A 23,747-nucleotide genomic window follows, 5' to 3' on the forward strand; every position below is an offset into this window, starting at 1 on the left:
CAACAATCTCCTACTTGGGCAATATATATGTTACCTGATAAATGTATAATCTCATGGGCTCAAAATTTGCTATTATGTAAAGATATTTACAACAATCTCGTCCATCAACTATACCCATATAAGATCAAAGCGATTTTCGTCATATCAATCATGACTAAACCCATCAATGGTCACATATATACAAATATAGCCGAATGACATAGATCAATCATAGATGTGTAGCATGGAAATTACATGCAATGTGAACCAAACATGTCTATTTCCAACTGGTCCTCCTTAAACCAAAATGATGTCAGACTTAAACATAACAAAACAGGGTGAATGAACTAAAAACTTTAGTTCTGATCAGAAAATAACCAAATACATAAATGTCTTAAACAAACATAAAGCCAAGAAAATACAAGCTCCCACTAAATCATAATATCCTCAAGCAATACTACACCCATATGGGCAGTGTGCCCAAGAAAGACCTTGGGTGGTAATCCTTTTGTGAGCGGATCCGCAATCATGGAGTTTGTCCCAATGTGCTCTATGGATATCTGTCCACTCTGCACTCTTTCTTTCACAACGAGGAACTTTATGTCAATATGATTTGACTTGGATGAGCTCCTATTGTTATTGGAATATGTATTGTTGATTTATTGTCACAAAATATCTTGAGTGGTCTTTCTACATTCTCTAAAATACGCAGCCTAGTGACAAAGTTTCTCAGCCATATTCCCTTATTTGATGTCTCATAACATGCTACAAATTCTACTACCATAGTGGAAGAAGCTATAAGTGTATGTTTGACACTTTTCTAGGATATAACTCCTCCAACTAACAGGAAAATGTAGCCTGGTGTAGACCTTCTGCTATCTTGGCATCCAGCGAAATCAGAATCAGAATACCCTATGACCTCCAAATGATCTGACTTCCTGTATGTGAGCATGTAATGTTTTGTTCTCTGAAGATACCCCATAACCCTCTTGGCTACTATCTAATGGTCCATACCAGGGTTGCTTAAATATCTGCCTAAGATCCCAACAATGTAAGCAATATCTGGACGCGTACATACCTGAAGATACATTAGACTCCCTACAACTGATGCATAGGGAATCTTTTTCATTTCCCGAATTTCAAGGCTGCTTTTAGGGCATTGACTAAGACTGAATTTATCTCCTTTAGCAAGAGGGGTGTCACCTGGTCTACAATCTTGCATGCCAAACCTTTTGAGTACTTTATTAATATAGCTCTTTTGTGATAATCCAAGAATACCCCGAGAACAATCTCAACGTATTTGAATTCCTAAAACAAAAGAGGCGTCACCAAGATCTTTCATCTCAAATTGCTTAGATAAAAATCTCTTGGTTTCGTGCAATAAGCCTATATCATTAGTGGCAAGTAATATGTCATCGAAATGCAATATATATTTATAGAAAATTAAATTTGAGCTGTAAATTAATTTATATTAATTTTGTAACAACTTAAATTGAATATTTTTCTAAATATTTATTGGAATTATTACTAAGATGGAAATAATTCATGTTATTTTTATATCCATCTAAGTAAAATTTATAAATATTAAATTAAAATTTATATTTAGAATTTTTCATTCTAAATTGGAAATTTTAAATAATATATTTAAAATAAATAAATTAAATAAAGAGAATCAAAGAAAATACAACTTACTTTAAATAATGAGCTTGATTATTATTAAGATATTCGATCTCCATTGTTGGTCTTACAAAAGTTAAATGTTTTCAATATAACCTCGAGACGCTAGACTTCGTCCCCCTATGGATGGTTATTCGTTGAACGCATTTAACACCGTAAGATTTCATTTGATAAGTGTTTTGTGAGTTTTCGTCTCTATTTAGACTCTCCCCTACGGTGACTACTTAGAGATAAACTCATAAAACATGAAACAATGGTGGAAGCTCATAAAATGAGAATAACCTTGACTCTCGCCTACCGGGACAACGTTGGATTCTTATTTTGATCGAATAAAAGGTTGCTAGAATGGTTTCTATTTTAGATGAGCTGACAACTCTATTCAATAAATGATGCTTTGACTCTCGCCTACCGGGACACTGTATCTGTTTGTTGAAAACCTTGGAAATTATTTAGGATTGTATGTTTTAGTATTTTCACTAGTCATTCCTACTTGTTATATGTTTATAATTTCTGAATTGTGTATGAATTTATATTGAACCATGTTATTTTCTGTTATTAAGTTGTAGTTTAATTTCGAATCTTCATTGTTGGTCTAACATGTTTGTTTTTCTAATGAGATAAATCCCTAATGGATTTTCACCATTAGACATACATAATAGTGTAAGATCTCGAAAGATAAATATTGTATATGCAACATCTAGCTGTTCATCAATTGATGACACCTTAGACTAGTATTTTTACAATATGAAACAAGAAGATTACATAAATAAGTTTACTTTGTCTTTCGCTAATCGAAGCATTGTTGGTTTCTTATTTATAAACGAAATTATCCTAATTCCTCTTAGCTTATTCATTTCGAATTAGCTTCAAAACATATCATTGGATGAATGGTCTATAAATCATTTCATGTCATTCTATATTTTCTCTTAAGAAATTAAATGACGCATATGATTATAATCCCGAAATTCTATTCCCAATTGATATAAATCCTCAATCTTAGAAATCTCCTACTTGTATGGGCAAATCTGACTTAGAGTTTGTATTAGTAGTGGTGGTCCAAGAAAGAATTACTCATTATATTTGGTTGAATTTAAGTCTTTGACTTTAATTTTAGAATCCAAACAGAAATTTTCTTATATTTCTAATTCCAGAATACAATACAGTTACACTTTCTCAAGTGTTTAATATCTATCTTCTATTAATGGATTAAAACTGTATGGAATATGAGTTAGATATTCTGTGACTAGGATCCACTTGCAGTATTCTAAGAACTCTTTGATGTAACTAAACCTATGTCATCAATAGACACTACCATTTTTTTTAATCTATGGCATTTGTATCTTGTTCATAGTGGATTTGACAAGATCAATCTCTGCAAAGAGTTAATATGCCTATATCCACTGAAAGTAGTTCATCTCATTCGCAGATGGATGTACATTCAGGGGTGGATATGAGTTTTTCGTTGTATTCTTAAAACGATAACTCTAGATTATACCTTTTAGCAAAGAAATTTGAAATGTTTGAAAAATTTCATTAATTTCTAGCAATGGTTAAAACCATTAAGGTAAGTGGTTAAAAATCTTGCGAACTGATAGGGGTGGAGAAATAGTTAGTAGATATGTAGTTCAAAAATCATTAAATTAATTTTTGAATTATATCCAAACTTACCTCCCCAGAAATTTCGAGTTGCATGTTGATGATTAGTTACTAGTCGTTGCCTAATTCCTTCTATGGTAATACAATTTCAGAATGATGTAATGGTTGTATACTTAATGTAAAACATTACTAGATTCATGGATGACCTAATCAAAAATCTTAAGAAAAGCTAGAACCGTTAACCATGGTTTGTTAGCTTTTCTAAGTGATTAGGGGTGGACCATCCCATTGTCAATAGATAAGAAAGTGTTTGTTCAAACAAATACTACTTTTCTAAGAAAATGACTAAGTCTGAAAAACAAGTAGCAAATAAAGGAGATATTTAATTCTTGATTCCAAAAGTGTTCTATCATCTTATATAACATATGATGATCCCACTGCCTCTGTTGTCTTGTCACAACCGAAGAGATCAATACCATTTAGTTTTCTTAGACATAATTCACGGTGCCTTGTCGTAGTGGGAGAGTTTCTAGGAACTCACCTTCTTATGACTTGGGAGACACTAGTGATTAAAATCCATTGTGAGTTTAAACAAGTAATGGATTGTCAAGATAAGAAACTAAGAAGAAAGCCAATAGAACTATGGTTTAATCCATTCACATGGAATAACCTAAAGTTTTCTATTACAAGGACATAAAAGGAAATTTTAGTTAATAAGTCTATTCTATGGACTTAACAAACTTCCTGTTCCTAGTATTATAGGTTTGAGTTTATCTAAACCTATGGCTTGTGGTATACCTGGTAATTACTTACTCTGATGCAAGCAACTTACTTTAGTAAGATGCTGAAGCATTTTCTTTCTAATGGCAATCTATAGAAGCTTCACAACTTCTTAGGTATAGATTTTATTTATCTAAAGAAAAGTCTTAACTATTCCAGAAAAGATAAAGCCATGAAAGAATTTCTTATATCAACAGTGAGAGGTCTTAGATATGCTTTTGTATGCCTTAGACCAGACACCTGCTGTTGAGTGGGAGTAATGAGTAGGTATCAGATTAATCCAGGAGAAGAACATTGGAAGACAATCAAGTAAATCCTAAGATTAAGAAGAGGAATTATATGTTAGTCTATAAGAGTGTGTTTAAAACTCTTAGACTACACCACATCAGATTTCGAAATTTGCCTATGTGCTAGTAAATATTTCTGATAAGATGGTGGTTACTCTGGGGGTGGAATAGTGATTTTGGAGAAGTGTAAAAACCTATCTGAAGTCTCTAGGTCTACCAGAGAGGGACTGAATGTTAAGGTTGCAGGAAAGGTACTTATTCAGTCTAAGGAAAGTTCTATACATTTTTGGCATCATTCCAAATTGCCTTAAACTACTAGTGTTAATTTCCTGATTAACCAAAAGTAGTTGCCAAAGATATAGAATCCAGTATCCCAAGAGAGTAGACATATAGAGAGGAATTTCACATTATCAATGATTTTGTGATTAAAGGAAGAGTAATAGTGGAGGAAAGGTTGTGCTTAATTCAACCTTTCAGATCCTATTACGAGGAGTTTACTACTACTACACTTGATTTGTATATCAAGGTGTTGAGATTATTTGAAACGCACTTTTTATTTTATATTAGTGCAAGTGGGAGTTTGTTGGGTTTTATGCCCTAAATAAAACTCATTTCAATATAATCAGATTTACTTATTAATATAGATCGGAAATAACATTTAATGTTGCATGGTTCACATGATTTATTTCATGATTATATGTACATAATGTATAAATTCATCTGAAACCCTTTTCACATACTTGATCCTGTTTATTGTGCCGTCAACACATTGGAAAGTAAACATGACTATGTGAATAAAGTTTCCTAGATTTATCAGACATAGGGTTTTACTGATATGATAATCTACAACAGAGTTTACTTGCATTTGGAGAAGTGCTATGTTCTTTCCAGAACATTGGTTAAAGTAAAGCTCAGGTTGGATGCATGGAGTATGCATCGGAAGGGACCGATATTGAACTTTGACTTAGATTTATTAAACTTACCGTAAAATCTATTCAAGTCAATATCGCCTAGTTGATCCTAGATCAAATGTTCTTAATCCTGTTATGATTAGGCTCAATCTTGAAAGGCTATTCGTGTTCTTTGATTTGTTAGTTAAGCCTACTTTTAGGTCAGGGTGATACGTACATTTTGGGAACACGGTAGTGCAATTGAGTGGGAGCGCTAGCATAAACATGGAATCTATAGCTTCTATCTGGCGAATAGTAAGCAAAGGATGATCTCCTTCGAGCTTGACCAAACGAACATAAATGGTGGAGTACTCATTTCACATAAGCTGAAATATCATTTATACGGGGTCAAGTGTTTTAAGGATAAAATACATTGTAGGGTGTAACGGTAATCTAATCCCTTTACAGTGTAGATTATTCATATAGAGGATCATTGATCACATTAGGATTATAACAATGGATAACTAATGATGTGTCTATATGGTGGAACATATAGAGCATTCTATATACTGAGAGTGCAATTCTAAGTTCTATGCGTGGATTCAACGAAGAATTAATAAGTTAGTGAATTTTAGTGCTAAATTCTTGATCTACTTATTGGAAGCTCGGTTATATAGACCCATGGTCCCCCCACTAGTTGAGATAATATTGCTTGTAAGACTCATGTAATTGGTTTTGATTAATCAATTATAATTCTCAAATTAGACTATGTCTTTTTGTGAATTTTTCACTAAGTAAGGGCGAAATTGTAAAGAAAGAGTTTATAGGGGCATATTTGTTAATTATGATACTTTGTATGGTTCAATTAATAAATATGATAAATGACAATATTATTTAATAATTATTTATAGTTATTAAATAGTTAGAATTGGCATTTAAATGGTTGAATTAGAAAATTGGCGTTTTTGAGAAAATCAGATGCAGAAAAGATAAAACTGCAAAATTGCAAAAGTGAGGCCCAATTCCACCTTGCATGGCCGGCCACTTTTGTAGGGTTTTCCCTCTGATATTTTCATTATTTGAATGCCAAATAATTCAAACCTAACCCTAGTGGAATGCTATAAATAGATAGTGAAGGCTTCAGGAAAATTACACACTTAAATTTTCTATTTTTCCTTCAGAGAAAAACCTGAGCCTTTCTCTCTCCCTATCTTTAGCTGCCACTTCTTCTTTCTCTTCCCTCTTGAATTTCGAAATCCTTAGTGTATGAGTAGTGCCCACACACAGCAAGTGATACCTCAATCATAGTGAGGAAGATCGTGAAGAAAGACATTCAGCAAAAGGAGTTTCAGCATCAAAGATTCAGAGAAAGAGATCCAGGTTCAGATATTGATAATGCTCTGCTACAGAAAGGAATCAATGGCTAGATATCTGAACGGAAGGAGTCATTATGTTCCGCTGCACCCAATGTAAGGTTTCCTAAACTTTATATGTGTTTATTTCATCGTTTTAGAAAGTTCATATTTAGGATGTTAATAAACATACTTGTGAGTAGATCTAAGATCCTGGTAAAATAATTTCCAACAAAATATGTATTTACTCCCACTGAACTTGTGATATACACAATCATCAATAATATTCATCTCAAAACCAAATGAGATGATTACTTGGTGAAACTTGTGATACCACTGACGAGAAGCTAGCTTGAGTCCATAGATGGATTTCACATGTTAGTTCAATCTTAGGGTTTTATATTGCTTCAAAATGTAACCTGGAACTTTACATTTGAATATTGTTGTGTTTATTTTGTTGTGGCTGTAATTTATAGCAAAAAAATAACATGTCTTGAAAAAGTCACTTGCTAGTTCAATCTTAGAGTTTTATATTGACTCTGAAAGTAACAATTTTATATTGACATGTGATGTACCAGGTTACTTTTAGAGGCAATATAAAACCCTAAGACTGAACTAGCAGGTGATTTTTTTTTCAAGACATTGTATTTTTTTGCTGTAAATTGCAACCACAACAAAACAAACACAGACATATTCAAATGTAAAGTACCACATTACTTTCAGAGGCAATATAAAACTTTAAGATTAAACTAGCAGGTAACTTTTTTCAAGACATATGGTATTTTTTTTTTTTTTGCTATAAATTGCTGCCACAAGAAAACAAAGACAACCATATTCAATTGTAAAGTACCATGTTACTTTCAGAGGCAATATAAAATCCTAAGATTGAATTAGCAGTTAACTTTTTTCAAGACATGGTATTTTTTTTGCTATAAATTGCAGCCACAAGAAAATAAACACAACCATATTCAAATGTAAAGTATCAGGTTACATTCAGAGGCAATATAAAACCCTAAGATTGAACTAGCAGGTAACTTTTTCAAGACATGGTATTTTTTTTTTTTTTTGCTACAAATTGCAGCCACAACAAAACAAACACAACCATATTCAAATGTAAAGTACCTTGTTACATTCAATATAAAACCCTAAGAGTGAACTTGCGGTGACTTTTTTCAAGAAATGGTATTTTTTTTTTTTTTTTTGCAATAAATTGCAGCCACAACAATATTCAAATGGAAAGTTCCAGGTTACATTCAGAGGCAATATAAAACCCTAAGATTGAACTAGCAGGTAACTTTTTTCAAGACATGGTACATTTTTACTATAAATTGCAGCCACAACAAAACAAACACAACCATATGCAAATATAAGTACCAAGTTACATTTAGAGGCAATATAAAACCCTAAGAGTGAACTTGCAGGTGATATGGTATTTTTTTTGCTATAAAGTGCAGCCACAACAAAACAAACACAATAATATTGAAATGTAAAGTTGCAGGTTACATTCAGAGGCAATATAAAATCGTAAGATTGAACTAGCAGGTGACTTTTTTCAAGACAAGGTATTTTTTTTTTTTTTTTTGCTATAAATTGTAGCAACAACACAACAAACACAGACATATTCAATTGTAAGGTATCAAGTCATATTCAAATATAAGGTATCAGGTTACATTCGAAGGCAATATAAAACACTAAGATTGAAATACAAGGTGAACTTTTTCAAGATATGAGAATTTTTTTTGGTTAAAAATTACAATCACGGCACAACACATTACTATGAGAACCAAAATAAAAACCTAAAATCAAAATTTCTTATCATTTTTCCTTAATAATATGTTAACTACGTAAAGAATGTAATCAAATTCAATAGTTTCTTACCTTTGTCTATTTTGACTTCAGATTTTATTAATTTTCTTCATCGCCAGTGGGAACATGAACAATAAGATGAAGAATGATAACCACACTAGGAGAAAAGAGAGAAATCAGAGAAGAAGCAAAGAAATCGGAGAGAAATCGAATGAGAAAAAGAAAGAATCGCACGATATAGAGAATAGGTGATTTTGAATATTTTGGGTGTGAATTTTATAAATAAAAATATCATTTTATAGGTATTCTATTTTTTCCATTTTTTAAGTTTTTTTTTTCTTTTAGATTTTAAGTTTTTTCATTAAATGTCTATATTTTTCAAAATGCATTTCAGAAATTCTATATTAATAATGAAAAAAAAAGCCCATTAGAATTTGTACGTGATATTTGGTTCAAAATAATATTATGTCATCTTATTTACTAAATAATAATAAAAATAATAATAATAATAATAGAAATGTTAAAAGACATTATCGGTGCATAGTACTTTTTTGGTGTTATACTGCTAGTCTGCTATTAGATTCTATATAACTTAAGGTAATAATCTTTAGGAATTATATCACTAATTAATTGTAAAGCACCACCTATAAAAAGTGTTAGCACCATTAATGACCAATATTACTACAAAATTTTTTACAAAATTTTATGAATCCTTTCAATTTTTTTTTCTTATAATCTTCTATAATAATTTTTCTTTGTAATTTAAATTATATTTTTAAAATACTTTCTTTTTAAAATTAAAAATTTATTTCAATCCTAAAAATAATATTTATTATTTTATTTAATAATAAAAAAAAATACACATGTACTTGCATAAGTGTCTTTTATTTATTATAAAAAAAAAATTAAACTTGTAAATTTTTAAAATTATTAAAATTTATATATAAATCAACATTGAATTTGATGCACGTGTCCGCAGGACACACGGGGACACGTGTGTCCCACTAGTTTTAATTAAAAAAGTATACCCCAATTTCCAAAAAGAATTTAGTGGCTATTAGTAAAGATATTTCCAAGTTAGGTATGATGGATGCATATATATAGTTTGTCAACCTTCTGAAAAAATATTAATGAGCAATTTGCCTTATAATATATGTTTGTGTGGTGTTTTTGTGGACGGAGCATGGGACATTATCAGTTAGTGCTTTGACACTTAGAAAACAGCCTACGAGCTACATATATAAATATATAGGTCAATATGTTAGAGAGTTCCTAATTAATTTGACTAATGATTCCACTCCTTTAATATTAGAGCATTGTTATTGGTGTCCAACACCTTTTACAGGCGGCGCCAGTTCTACGATTGGTTAGCGATATTTTTTAAAAATTATTTTCTTAAATTATATAAAACTTGATATTTAATTATTACATCAATAATAATATAACTCCAAATAAGGTGTTAGGCACAGTAATACTTTTTAGCAATTTTCTAAATATTATGTGGGGAACATGTATAATTTTTTACAGCATATTACTATTGCACACTAGTGGTGCCTATTGGAGAATATTGTCCCAGATGGATTAAATGTGAAAGTATTGAGCCATATATAAGAAACATGGGCTACTCCACTCATTGTCAATTGGTTTTGAGTTAGAACCCCATGATTCTCAACAGTGCCCAACACCTTTTATAGGTGATACCTAGCCATATTTTTTAAAAATTATTTTTTAAGTTATTTAGAAATCAATACTTAGTTACACCAATAATAATATAACACCAAATAAAATGTTAGAGACCAGTAATACTTTTTAATAATTCTCAATTTTTTTATTATTTTCACTTAACTATGATAAAACTAGTAATGACTAATTAAAGCCCCCAAGTAGGTACAGATGATTTATGATTTCAATAAGTATAAAACAATAAGTTAACAGCTTTAATTAGTAGCCCGGAGCAAATATTTACAGGCCATACATTAAAGTATTACATTTACATATGACACAAAACATCGAATCTGTGTGTGTATATATATATATATATATATATATATATGTAATTATTTGATATGGGAAGGCTGTTTCATCCTCTTATACAATATTCATACATGCAAAGATAATTACTATGATTATATATAATAGATGTACGATACTATATTCTAGTCTTCCTCTTTTTCCAATTCTTTTTTTTCTTTCTTAGATGAAACAAGAAGGAAAAAGGATGACGATATTACGTTTCCTCTTTATTGCATATGTTAGTGGTATGCTAGCCTTCAAAACAGTTCGCGCTCAATCAGGTACACAAAAGTTAGATATTTTAACATATAATGCTTCAAAATCACCTACTAACTAACCAACATTAATTTATTTATGTATCTATCATGCAATACATAAACATCGAAGAATAATACAAATCTAGCTACCACCCCACATCATTCTTTTTCAACTTCTCATTTGAATGAATTTTTATATGTTATGATTTATTACTTCACAGGCTTTATCAGTATAGATTGTGGAATCACAGAAAATATGACTTACACCGACAAAACAACCGAATTAAATTACGTTTCAGAATCAGGTTTCATCGAAAACAACATAGGTGAAAGACATACTATATCACTTGAATACCATTTCAATACTCTTGACCAACAATTTTCAACTTTAAGAAGTTTTCCTCAAGGAGACAAAAATTGCTACACTCTAAGGCCTGGAGATGGAAAAGGGAACAAATATTTGATAAGGGCAAGGTTCTTGTACGGAAATTATGATGGAAGAATGACACTGCCAGTCTTCGATCTCTACCTTGGAGCTAACAAATGGAGTTCTGTAAAATTTGATAATGCAAACATATCATTGACGAAGGAGATCATACACATTCCAAGTTCGGATTATATATTTGTGTGTGTAGTAAATACAGGCCATGGCACACCTTTTATCTCGGCTTTGGAGCTTAGGCCTTTGAAGAACTCTACTTATACTTCTGCTACTGCTGCTGTTTTATATCGACGATTGGATGTAGGGTCCACAAGTAATATATCAGTAAGGTAACTATTATATAATTATTGGTATATATACTTTACTTTTTGTATTACTAAACCATTTAAAATTTGTCATCGGAAATAGTAATAATGTACGTAAACCAACGAAACTTTTGACCGTGCTCATTAATTATTGTATCAGCGACATTATAGATTTTAACTTTCACCTTGGAAGGGAATTTATAAAAATTATTTCATAAATACCTAAAATTAATTAGAAGTTTACATTTGTGTATTTTTTTTTTTTTTTGAGAAAAGCGTTTATATTATAGAAACAAATCAGTTAGACCTCTCGGTCGTTACACAAAATATTGTTAGGTAAGGCCGAAGCCGGGATAGACCCAAAAACCTGGTGAGCAAACGCCCATCTAGCCACATTATGAGCGGCAAAGTTGCAAGTTCTACTAATATAAGCAAAATTACAACTGATAAACAAGGGAGAAGACTTAGTACAAAAAGAGATGTAATTATCAAGCGCCCAGCAAGAAGCCTTCCCGTTGAGAGCATTGATCACCACACTCGAGTCATTTTCCACAATGACAAACTTAGATCCAATATCTAAGGCTACTGATACCGCCAAGCAACATGTCGCAGCTTCTCCACAGAGAACGTCCGAGAAATCTTCTCGAGCCGTCTGAACTCTAATGACTCTGCCAACATGATCCCTTGCAACAACAGCAATACACATACTACTAGATCCCACCTTGACATCACAATTCAGCTTAATCCAATCCGGGGGAGGAGGGGACCAAGCTTCCTTTAGATGTGGAGTGGGGCTAGGAAACAAAGTAACATGTAAATCTGTATAAGAGGTACACATATTATCAATACATTGTTTTAAATCAGGAGAGCAATTATTATGGACCTTCTCATTGCGCACCCTCCAAATAGTATCCACTACAATCGAGGCATATAAGAATACATCGTCAGCTCGAACCCCTCTATTGTTTAGATCCCAGATAAACTTGACCCAATCCCAAACTCGGATGCCAGTGTCACACACTGGATAGATTCCCCAAGGAGAGGAGCGCCAAAAATGAAACGCCACATCACAGGACAGGAAGAGATGTTCAGAAGACTCCTCCCCCCAACCCACATAAAGGGCAACTAGAGTCCTCAATTTGGAATCGTCTTCCGATTACCGCTCTAATAGGGAGAGCACTAGAAAGGATACACCACCACAAAACTTTATGACGTTCCAAGATTTTGCTATTCCATAACTTGTTCCAAAGTTTGTGGGCCACCTCACAGTGAGGAGCTCGTTCCAGAGCCTGAGCCAAATACGCAGATTTAGACGAGAAACGCCCATTGCTTTCTAGCGTCCAAACCCATCTATCCATACCAGCTCCAGATGGGTGCCCTCCTTTAAGAATGTCAGAGACCGTTTCTTAATCAAAACAGCCTCGCAGTTTTGGCACATCCCACTGACCATTGTCTAACAGTAAGTCAGCCACACTATTGATGTTGGGGTTGAGATTCCCGATTGGTTTTGGGCAAAAGCCTTTACGATGCGGAATCCAGGGATCCCCCAAGATCTTAGTATTCTGACCATTGGTAACCATCTTGCAGGCACCTTTTCTCAAAATGGAATATGCCTTAATGACGCTTTTCCAAAACTAGGAATCTGAATTTTTATACTTGCAGTTCAGAAAGTCTTGCCCTTTCAGATATTTGGCTCTTAAAACTCTGCAGCACAAAGATTGTCCTCCAGTAAGAATATTCCACCCCCATTTGGCCAGAAAGGCCTGGTTCATTTCTTTGGTCTTCTGGAACCCCAGGCCACCCAGCGATTTAGGGAGGCACAGTTTATCCCAAGCTCGGAGATGAATTCCATGATTTCCTTTCTCAAACCCCCACCAAAAATCTCTGACCAATCCATCAATCTTATTAACCATTCGACTAGAGAGTTTAGTCGTTTGCATAGCATACATTGGCAGAGACAAGCCCACAGATTTTATAAGAGTAGCTCGCCCTGCTTTAGACAAAGTTTTAGCCTTCCAACCCTGGAGCTTTGATGTGAGGTTATCCAGAATAAAATTGAAGTCTGCATCTTTCTGCCTAGATCTAAAAAGAGGTAGCCCCAAGTATTTGATACAACCTTCAGGGGAATCGATCCCTAGAGCTTCCTTAATTTCACCACGCAAATTCACCGGGGTATTTCTACTAAAGAAAATAGACGTTTTAAGCTTATTTACCTATTGGCCCGACCAAGAGCAGAAATTCTCTAAGCACCGCCAATATCTGTTGACCTCTATTAAATTCACTCGACCGACAAGAATTAGGTCATCCGCAAAGAAGATATGGGAAAGAGTCGGGCCACCCCTACTCAGTTTAATTCCCTGAATGGAACCCTGATCCAGAGCAGTATGAAATAATCTAGACAAAACTTCAGCAGGCCAGATGAATAGATAAGGTGAGAGGGGGTCACCTTGCCGAAGCCCGCAAGATGGCTTCCGACTTCCCACCGGGCCCCCATTGAGACAAATATTTAGCGAAGTTGTAGAAATACATTGCGAAATCCACAAACGGAATTTCTGGGGAGCTCCACAGAAATTCAAAATGTGGTCAATAAATTTCCAGCTCAACCTATCATAGGCTTTAACCAGATCAATTTTTATAGCAAAGAAACCCTCCTTACCTTTCTTCCGATTGAACGAGTGAATAATTTCCTGGACGATTACATTGTTATCATGGATGTTCCTTCCCGGGACGAAGGCAGCTTGAGTCGAACAAATGAGAGAGGGAAGCAGAGGTTTAATTCTGTTCGCTAAAATTTTGGAAATAACTTTGTAGACCACATTACACAGAGAGATAGGTCTAAATTGAGTGGTTCGGATGGGATTTTGGACCTTAGGAATGAGCACAACATTTGTGGTATTAATTCCCCTATGCATCTTACCAATGACAAAGAAATCAGAAACCACGTCGCAAAAGTCAGCTCCAACTGACTCCCAATAGTGCTTGTAGAACAGAACAGACATCCCATCAGGACCCGGAGCCTTATGGTTATTCATGGCGAAGAGAACACTTTTGATTTCATCAGGACTAGGACAACTAACCAGGGCCACCGACTCTTCGGGCGAAATTCTCTCTTGAAATAACTGAGCACAGTTGTACACCGCACCATTGTCATCCCCGGCAAAGATGCCTTTAAAATACTCAATGAATTCACTCCCAATAGTCCTTCGGCCAGAGATCCAAAAATTATCCTTGTTCAAAATACTCTCAATGGCATTTCTTCTTCCCTTGATAGCAGCCGAGAGGAAGAAAAACTTCGAACACTTGTCACATTCCTTGAGCCAAGTCACTCTGGCTCGTTGCTTCCAGTAGATCGCTTTCCTCTCCAGAGATTCATTCAACTCTCGACGAATATCCCTCTCCTGATTCCAGTCCCGGGAACCAGCAGGGAGACTTTGGAGAGTGTTGAGCTTTTGTTCAAGATCTTTAATGGTCACATCCAACTTCCCAAACTGGGAACGATTCCAATTCAGGAGGGCCACCCGAGTGGCACCCACCTTCTTATAAACGCGAGCAGGGGCCCAATTATGTTTGACTGAATTCCAAGCATGGGCAACTACCAGATTACTTCTAGCGTCGCGAGTCCAACCTTCTTCAAATTTGAAGCATCTCTTGAATTTGGGCTCCATGCCCTCAGATAGAAGACACAGGGGGCGGTGGTCCGAATTGCTAGTTTGGACAGTGTAGAGTATAGCCTTAGGAAATAACTTAATCCAGGCCCCATTCACAAGACCTTTATCCAGAGCAGATTTCACATGGTGCCGCCCAGACCGATGGTTATCCCACGTCAGAAAGTCTCCTTGGATGGGCATATTGATAAGACCTCTGCCCTCAATAAGATTAGAAATAATCGGAATGAAGGGATCCCGACCTGAGGAGCCTTCTCTTTCAGATCCACTTAGGACAAAATTAGTATCTCCTAAAATTAGCCAGGGCCCACCAAATCTATCTCCTATTTTCAAGAACTCAGACCAGAATTTTTTCTTAGCATTCATGTAGGGAGGGCCATAGACACACGAAAGAAGCCACAGGGAAGAGGGAGGGTTAGAGTACACTAAACCCGAGATATGATTACGCGAGCAAGAGATACATTCAAAACTAAACCCCGACTTCCAAGCCAGAATGATTCCTCCCGCATTATTAATAGAAGGAACACAAATATTAAAGTAAAAGTGTAAAGACTTTAGGGACGTACCAGAGGATTAGCATCCACTTTGAGCTCGGATAGAAAAACAAAATCCGGAGAGCGAGACTGAATCAGGGACTTTAGTTCCCGAACTGTAGAGGTCTGCCCTAACCCTCTACAGTTCCATGCAATACCTCTCATGGATCCTGTGGAGGCGATTCGACATTCTCCTCCACATGGTTGTGGGAGTAAGCAGACCCACTCGAAACAGATTCATCAATCACAAAGGAACAAACCATCGGGTTCTTCAAAATACCAGAGCAGCTCGGGGAGCTAGAGCTGTCCTCCGAAGGATCATCAATCTCCAATTTCAGGTCATTTACTTTATTCTTAGTATCCCAGGGGAAGTCACGAACAACATCTAGATACTTGCAAGGAACTTTGTGGGGTCTAGAGCAAAGAGAGGCAGACGCTTCGAATTTCCGTTTCTTGAAAGGTGTCGTTCTCTCATTAACTTCAGAGGAAGCCGGGACCCCAATATCCCCTCCTATATTACGAATCTCATACAAATCGAGCTTCCCAAAATGCTTGAGGTCGTGTAACAATTCTTCTTGAGCATTAAAGAATTGAGCTAAAGCTTGTTCTTCATTAACAAGCACCGGTGCCCCATGAGAAATGTTAGGCAATGAAGTGTTAACCCCCACGAGTTCACTTTTTTCCTTGGCTAAAGACTCCGGCCCAATCGGATTAGAACAACTACCCAAAAGACACGGGCCCACCGAACCTCTTTTAAAATTAGAATCAACCATAGGCCCACCCATTTGAGCATTAGAAGTTATCATAGGAAGCCCATTATCAAGTTTCTTATTAGTAGGCCCATTTCCAATAGCCTTAATAATGCCAGCCTTTACAATAGAGTTTCCATTTGGCCCAGTAACACACGGCCCACTATCCATAACGGGCAAACTTTTGAAATTTTTATCCTTGAGAGACTCACTATCTAAGCTGTTCAAATTCAAAACAGGTAAAACCTCAGATGTCTTTCTCTTGTCCAGGCGTTCAGTCGCACCCCCATAGTCAGATTTGGAAACTGCCTTCTCCACGCCAAGAGGACGATTCTTAGGGAACCACACCACACGCTGGGTCTTCCCGAGGTCAGCCGAAGCTCGAGTGGTCCCTATCACCGGACGTCTCGGACGTCGAGAGGAGCTTGGAAGAGTACCCTTCGAACCATCGTCATCGTTACCCAAGATCGCCGGCAGTGATAACAAGACACCACCGTCGTTTCTTCCATCCGAGGAAACAAACCTACGGGTATCACTAGAGATAGGACCAGAAAACACATTTTGGTACACTGATTGAATAGATAGCCATAGGCGAAACATAGGAAAAGGAATCCCATCTTTGTTCGCAACCGTCACCGGCGACGTGAGAGAGCATCCCCTGCGTTGGTGCCCCAGGCAACCGCAGAAATAACAGAAGATGCCAATTTTTTCATATTTTACCTGAACCCATCTTTTCACCTCGGAAGCTAAGTCGAAGAAACAACCCGAAAACAGAGGTTTTTCGACCTCGATGTCCACCTGCACCTTGAGAAATTTGCGCCATGAAGCCAGCCTATCTTCCTCTAACTCGACTTGCACCACCTTACCCGCCAACTCCCCCAACAGGTTACCATTTGCTTAGAAAAGTATTCATGGGGGAGATTATGTATTTGAATCCATAGACGGATTATTTTAAGGTCAATCGGTCCATCAATGGACGGAGTCCAGGCTTGAAGAATCAGGGTATATCCACGCACACACCATGGTCCATTGTCAAGGGCCCAGTTCCTATGTTCCACACATTCAAAACCGAACTTGAACACATTAGATGTCTTCTCTTCATCCACCAGTGCCACTACCGAAACTTGCATCTTCCAGTTTTTGGCCACAAAATCAGTAACATTTATTTCCTCCACCACCATGGGTGCAACTACTTTCCCAAACAAGCAGCACGAGGCCAAAGCCTTGAGAGAAGTATCAGAAGGAGATAGGTTGACAGAGGTTTCAAGGCGAGAAAAACATTTGCCTTTATGAGGGGAGTTGGAAACAATGATTGACTCCATAAATACAAGACAAAGAGAACAAAGAAAATCTTGTGACAGACAAAAACAAACACACCAAACCGAATCTTACCAACCACAGTAAATACCAAAAGAAACCACCCAAATACGAACGAAACAACAAGATTACAAGACACCAAGCATTACAGACACACACACCAAGACAAGAGAAAAAGCACAACACCAGCCAACAAAACCCAACACTGGAAGATCAGACTAACACACACAGGAACAAATGAGAGAAAGTGAAAATATAAGTAAAACTAGGACGAACACTAAATGGACACGAAGTGAAATGGGACACACACTAGAGAGAAAGTAGATGACCATCTCTCTATTCTTTGGTATCTTACATTTGTGTAGATCTATAGTTATTTCTTTCCCTATTATTTTATTTTTATAAACATACGGACAATTGGCTTTTTGTTATTTTAAAAATAAATGTTAAAGGTTGTTTTTAAGTTGTTAACACATTATATTATATTTTGGCGGCGTGAAAATAATATATTATTTTTCACAAATTAAAAAATATAAATAATTTTAAATACTTTATCTAAATTTCTCATATTTGTATACACGATTATATACCTTCCTCAATTAAATCTAACATGGATTTGTCACTTGATCTTGTCTATAATAATTTCAATAATATGCAAGTATTGTAGATATTTAGAACATTTGGAAATAATCTTCCTAATAATTTTGTTCCTTAAAAACAAGAAAGTGTTAATGTGTTTGAAGTGCATTGGATATTTTTTTCAAAAAAAAAAAAGGAAAAATTATAACTAGTCACATGCCAATATTACTTTTTATAATGTGAAAGTTGTTGATAATATATTTTGTGTAAAATTAAGGTACAAAGATGATGTTTATGATCGTATATGGCAGCCGTTCAATTTTCCAGAACGCAAAGTGTTAAGTACACCATTGACAATTGATTCGAGTTCTAACATTTACCAACCTCCATCTAGTGTTATGAGCACTGCTATGTCCCCAGCAAAGGTGAGTAATCCTATGTTTGCCTTCCACATGAAGCCAGATGACCCTACAGCTGAATACTATGTATACATGCACTTTGCTGAGTTGGAAAAGCTCAAAGCAAATGAGTCAAGAGAATTCTTCATCTATGAAAATCTAGAGTTATGGAATGTTGATAATCAACCTTTTAGTCCTCAGTACTTGAGTACTACCACTTTATTCAATGTTGCACTTGCACCTATAAGTGGCGATCAAATTGACTACACCCTCTTTAAAACCACTGCGTCTACACACCAACCCACTCTCAATGCTTTTGAGGTTTATATTGTTCAGAATTTCTCACAACCACAAACCCACGAACAAGATGGTACGTATATATAGATATGTGCATGCAACTGCAAAACTTTTATTTATAGTAAAAAAATATTATATCTATGGCAAGAATATATTAGGTTTTCAAATAATTTTTTGTTGTTATATATTCTCATGCAAATTTTACTATTAAATATTACAAATAATAACTTTTGTGCAATATTAATATACAAGTTATAACCAAATACATGACTTTTATATATGATTACAAATAATTTGTTGTCGTTAATAATATTAAAATTGGAATTGGATAAATGGACTAGAAGTGCTTAATGAGAATGGGGAGACAGAGAGTTTGAAATGTTTGAATAGTACCTAGTTGCTATAATATATATATAAAAAAAATTGTTCCATTAGACCATCTATGCACAGATTGGTTGGATATTTAGACTTTCTTCAGGTTAATATAAATTGTCCTCTTCAAAGATTAATTTATTTTATGTTAGTCGTGTTCTCTGTCTAAAATGTAATAATATTAATGTGACAATTGTCAATAAACTATATTAATGTAATAAATTTTGGAGATGTATTATTTGTGCAAAATGTAGTTAATACAAGGTTAATTAATTAAGATTTTCGCTCTCTGAACTTTGACATATATAATAAATTAATTTTTTAGTCGTTAAAAATTTTCCTGAATTATTGAATTGTTGAATTTAAGGATATTTGTCTAGTTTCATTCAATTTTACTAACTCTGTTATTGTCTATATACTAAATCATGCTCCTTAAACTTTGATATCTACTAAATCATGATCTTCAAACTTTGACATGTTTCAAATCAAACTCTTTAACTTTCATCCATGTTAGACAATTTCCTTAATTATAAAAAAATATTCTTAAGTCCAACAATTTTAATAGTTCAAGATGGATTTTTAATGGCCTTAAAAATTCAGAAAACATAATTTGATACATATTTAAATTTAGGAAGTAAAAGTTCTAATTAGCCTTAATATATAATATTGATCTTTGCTTAAAATATTTATAATAAATTAATAACATAAGTATTTGAAAAATTAAAAAATATATATATGATTTAATTGAGATTATTAATCATTAATTAATTGATCATGAGGCTTTTATTATTATTCACACTATAATTTTATACCAATTTTTCCAAAAATAACTAATTAATTAAAGAGAATGTCTTATCCATTATGTAGTACATATATTTGTATTTAAATGAATAGTAAACTAACTTAATTAAACCTTTATAATGTGTATTGATAGTTGGTGCTATGCTTAATATCAAGTCTATGTATGGAGTACAAAAAAATTGGCAAGGGGATCCATGCTCTCCAAAATCATACACCTGGGAAGGTCTTAATTGCAGCTTTAATGGTCAAGATCCTGTTAGAATCATATCCTTGTAAGTATAACATTTTAACTATTAGAAAAAAAAAAAAAAAAAAAAAAAAAAAAAAACCTACATTTACTCTTTCTTTGGACCTTGAATTTTAATTTACTAGGAAAAAAAAATATTGAGAAAATAATACGAAAGGTTATTAGAAGAAAATATTTTCTACATATCTGATAAGTGACTTTTTTTACCATACATATATATGGTTCTAAATTTAATAAAAGTATACTACACTTAAATTTAATTTTTTCCTAAAAAAAACAACTAATATTTATTGATTTGGATTTTGTTTTTTTTTTCAAATTAAAATTCAATATTAAAAGCTTAATTTGATTAGATTTTATGCCGAAATCACTTTGGTTGTCAATTTGTGGCTGCAACTCCAAGCAAAGTAATAAAAAGTTAATAGGAACCCAAGTAAGATGGTTTATAAAAACCTTAATTACACGGGAGCAAATATTCACATTACTTCTTGATTCTCCTATTTTTTTAATTAATTACTTGTATATATTATGTATGTTTTTAATCTCAAATTAACTCTAGTTGCAACTTACATAAACTATGGTTCCACTTCCATATGCATATGCATGTGAATTATTAGAGACTTATCCTCAAGTGGATTGGAGGGAGAAATAGCTTCTTATATATCAAATCTGACCATGATACAATCTATGTAAGTCCCTATATATATATATATATTATAAAATGGACCACTAATGATTCATATTGATAACTATCATTAGTGACATTTATAATTGTCACTAATTAAAATATATTATTATTGTGACATTTGTAGTTTATTTATTTTAAAAATTAATTTGATTATCGGTGTAATATCATTTCAGAGATTTATCAAATAACAGTTTAAGTGGGTCTGTGCCTGAATTCCTTTCTAGACTACCCTTTTTAAAAGTTTTGTAAGTTTTTCTTCCAGTATTATTACTTAAATTTGTTTATTATATATATGCAAAGAATCATATTTTTTCCATGCATGGTTTCAGAGACATGAGGGGAAACAACCTCACAGGTTCAGTTCCAAGTGAGCTCATTGAAAAATCTAAAAGTGGCTCATTGCTACTGAGGTATTTTTCTTTCCTTTGTCCATTTTTTTAAATTAATATTTTTTTTTATTAATTTTATAACATGTGTGTGTTATTTTATTTTAGTGTTTCAGATAATCCAGATCTTTGTTCCTCACTTTCATGCCGAAAGAAGAACAAAAAATATATAGTTCCTATCATAGCATCAGTTGCCACTCTATTTGTCCTCTTACTTGCTTTCTTTATCATATGGAAAGTTATCAAAGGAAGAAAAAGAGGTATATAAAAACTACTATATATATTTATTAAATATAAAAATTTACAAATTATCATCACTATATTAATTACTTATATTAATAAAGCTCAATTATTATGATAACAGGAACATAGTATAGGGGATCAAGCAAGACACACAATATTGTTCCCAAGTCATGGGACAATTCTAAATTGGCGACCTTTTTCGAAGACAACTATTTGGTTTTATAATGTATAATATTCTTCTTTCTATTTCATAGATGGCTTGCTTCAACAACCACAAAACTCACAATTTTAATTATGTTCTTACCATTTGTGTGATTATGTTTTTGTGTTATTTAATTAAACTTGGATTTCAACTTTACAAATATTTTTAAAAATTTATATACATTTAATTTTATTTTATTTTTTTTGATAAGTAAAGACTTTATTGAAAAAACGGAAAACTAGTAACTACAGAAGGAGGCCACTTCCCTTAACAAACAAGAGTTCATAGTCTTAGTAACTCTAGCCAACGAGCTAGAGAGTCCGCAATGACATTTTTAGTCCTAGGAATAAACACAACCTAGACATCCGAGAAGGACTTACAAAGAGTTAAACAGAACGAAAAAAAGAGGGTACGTATGCCCGCTGAAGGGGAATTCGTGGGACTCAAAAGCTATTGCAGTTGACTTCGAATCCATCTCAATACGCACCTTTGTGATCCTCTTTGACAAGGCTAGGTGCAGAGCACAGGCTATTCCGCATAGTTCCCCTTCAAGGATATCCTTAACATGAGAAAACCCAATTGAGATCCATGAATCGGGGATGAGCTACTGTTGATGGATTGCAGCAAATCCCACTTCAATGTCCACCACCGAGGCATCAACTTTGACACACCAGTAATCATCACTCTCCACATGCAGCAGAGGACAAGCAGTAGGGGGCTCCTCCAGATCAAATCAGGCCTTGTTCTTTGAGAATTCATCCATTCTGCGAAGACAATCGAAGAACACTCCATCCACAGAGCATTGTTTATCCGTAAAAAGAGCAATATTGCACCATTTCCAAATCATTTCACAGATGCACGCAGTGAACAATTGAATCTCAGGGTCCTGTATAGTACTCCACCACAAACCAAAATCCAGAAGGTTATTCCAATGGAAGCTGTCTAAACGAATCCCTTTTTTGAACCATAATCCTCTAGTGAAAGAGCATTGACAGAACAGATGGAAAGAGGACTCTACTTCCATATTGTAGAAGCCACAAGTGCGAATAACACCCTGGAGAAATCCAGTTCTGGAACTAGAGGGGAGAATATCAGAGAACAATTTCTAGATGAACAATTTTAGTCTGGGGTGGAGTTCAATCTTGCACAGTTTTTCCCAAATTGGCTTAGGATCTTTGAATCTTTGTCTCTGGCTAATCCAATACGCACTCTTTACTGAGTTTTTTTTCCCGAATTTGCTCCATTCCAAAAAAGAATATCATGACCTTCTTGCAAAGGCCTTATCTTCAGTATATCACTTGCAATCTCTTCATCAAAACACTCCTTGATCAAGGCAGCATTCCATACTCGGGTTCCATCAAGAAATAGGTCTTTAACCTTCCAAAGAGCTTGATTATGTCTAAACTAAAATCTATCCTTTATCTCTTCAGGGTTGCGCCAAGGGATCCACGGTCTATCCCAAATGTCACACGAACCACCAGCAATCAAGATACCAGCACCTTCCGCGCAAATTCTTCTAGCTTCAAGCAAGCTTTTCCAGCAACTAGAATCAGCGCCATGCTTTTCTATTTGCCAAAATCCTATCTTAAAGCAGTACTTATCTAGAAGCATTTGCACCCACACCATGTGTTGTCCGTGAATAACCATCCAACCCAGCTTAGAAAGAAGAGCCATGTTCATATCTTTAAACCTCCGAAAACCAAGGCCTCCACATCTCTTTGGTTGGCAAATCGAATGCCAGTGCATGTTAAAGCGCGGAGTAGTGTCTTTTGTCAGCATTTCTCACCCACTAGAAATGAGCGAGAATACGATCAAGTTGTTCACAAAGAGTAATAGGGACTTGAGCAGTTTACATGAAGTAATTGGGAATGCTATGGAGGACAAGC

The 23,747-nt window shown here is 34.5% G+C and overlaps 1 protein-coding gene across 1 annotated transcript; it reads left to right on the forward strand.

The window, feature by feature from the left end:
• Positions 1–10,770: 10,770 nt before the first annotated feature.
• On the forward strand, positions 10,771–22,017 carry LOC133030279 (putative leucine-rich repeat receptor-like protein kinase At2g19210). The gene is made up of 8 exons (XM_061102851.1): positions 10,771–11,408; positions 18,505–18,995; positions 20,229–20,367; positions 20,960–21,031; positions 21,204–21,275; positions 21,360–21,440; positions 21,525–21,676; positions 21,781–22,017. Exons 1-8 carry the CDS (start codon positions 10,840–10,842, stop codon positions 21,786–21,788), a joined length of 1,584 nt encoding a protein of 527 aa, XP_060958834.1. The 5' UTR covers positions 10,771–10,839; the 3' UTR covers positions 21,789–22,017.
• The last annotated feature ends 1,730 nt before the right edge of the window (positions 22,018–23,747 follow it).

This window comes from Cannabis sativa, chromosome 8 (assembly GCF_029168945.1).
Source record: "Cannabis sativa cultivar Pink pepper isolate KNU-18-1 chromosome 8, ASM2916894v1, whole genome shotgun sequence".
In the NCBI taxonomy this organism is placed as follows: Eukaryota; Viridiplantae; Streptophyta; class Magnoliopsida; order Rosales; family Cannabaceae; genus Cannabis; species Cannabis sativa.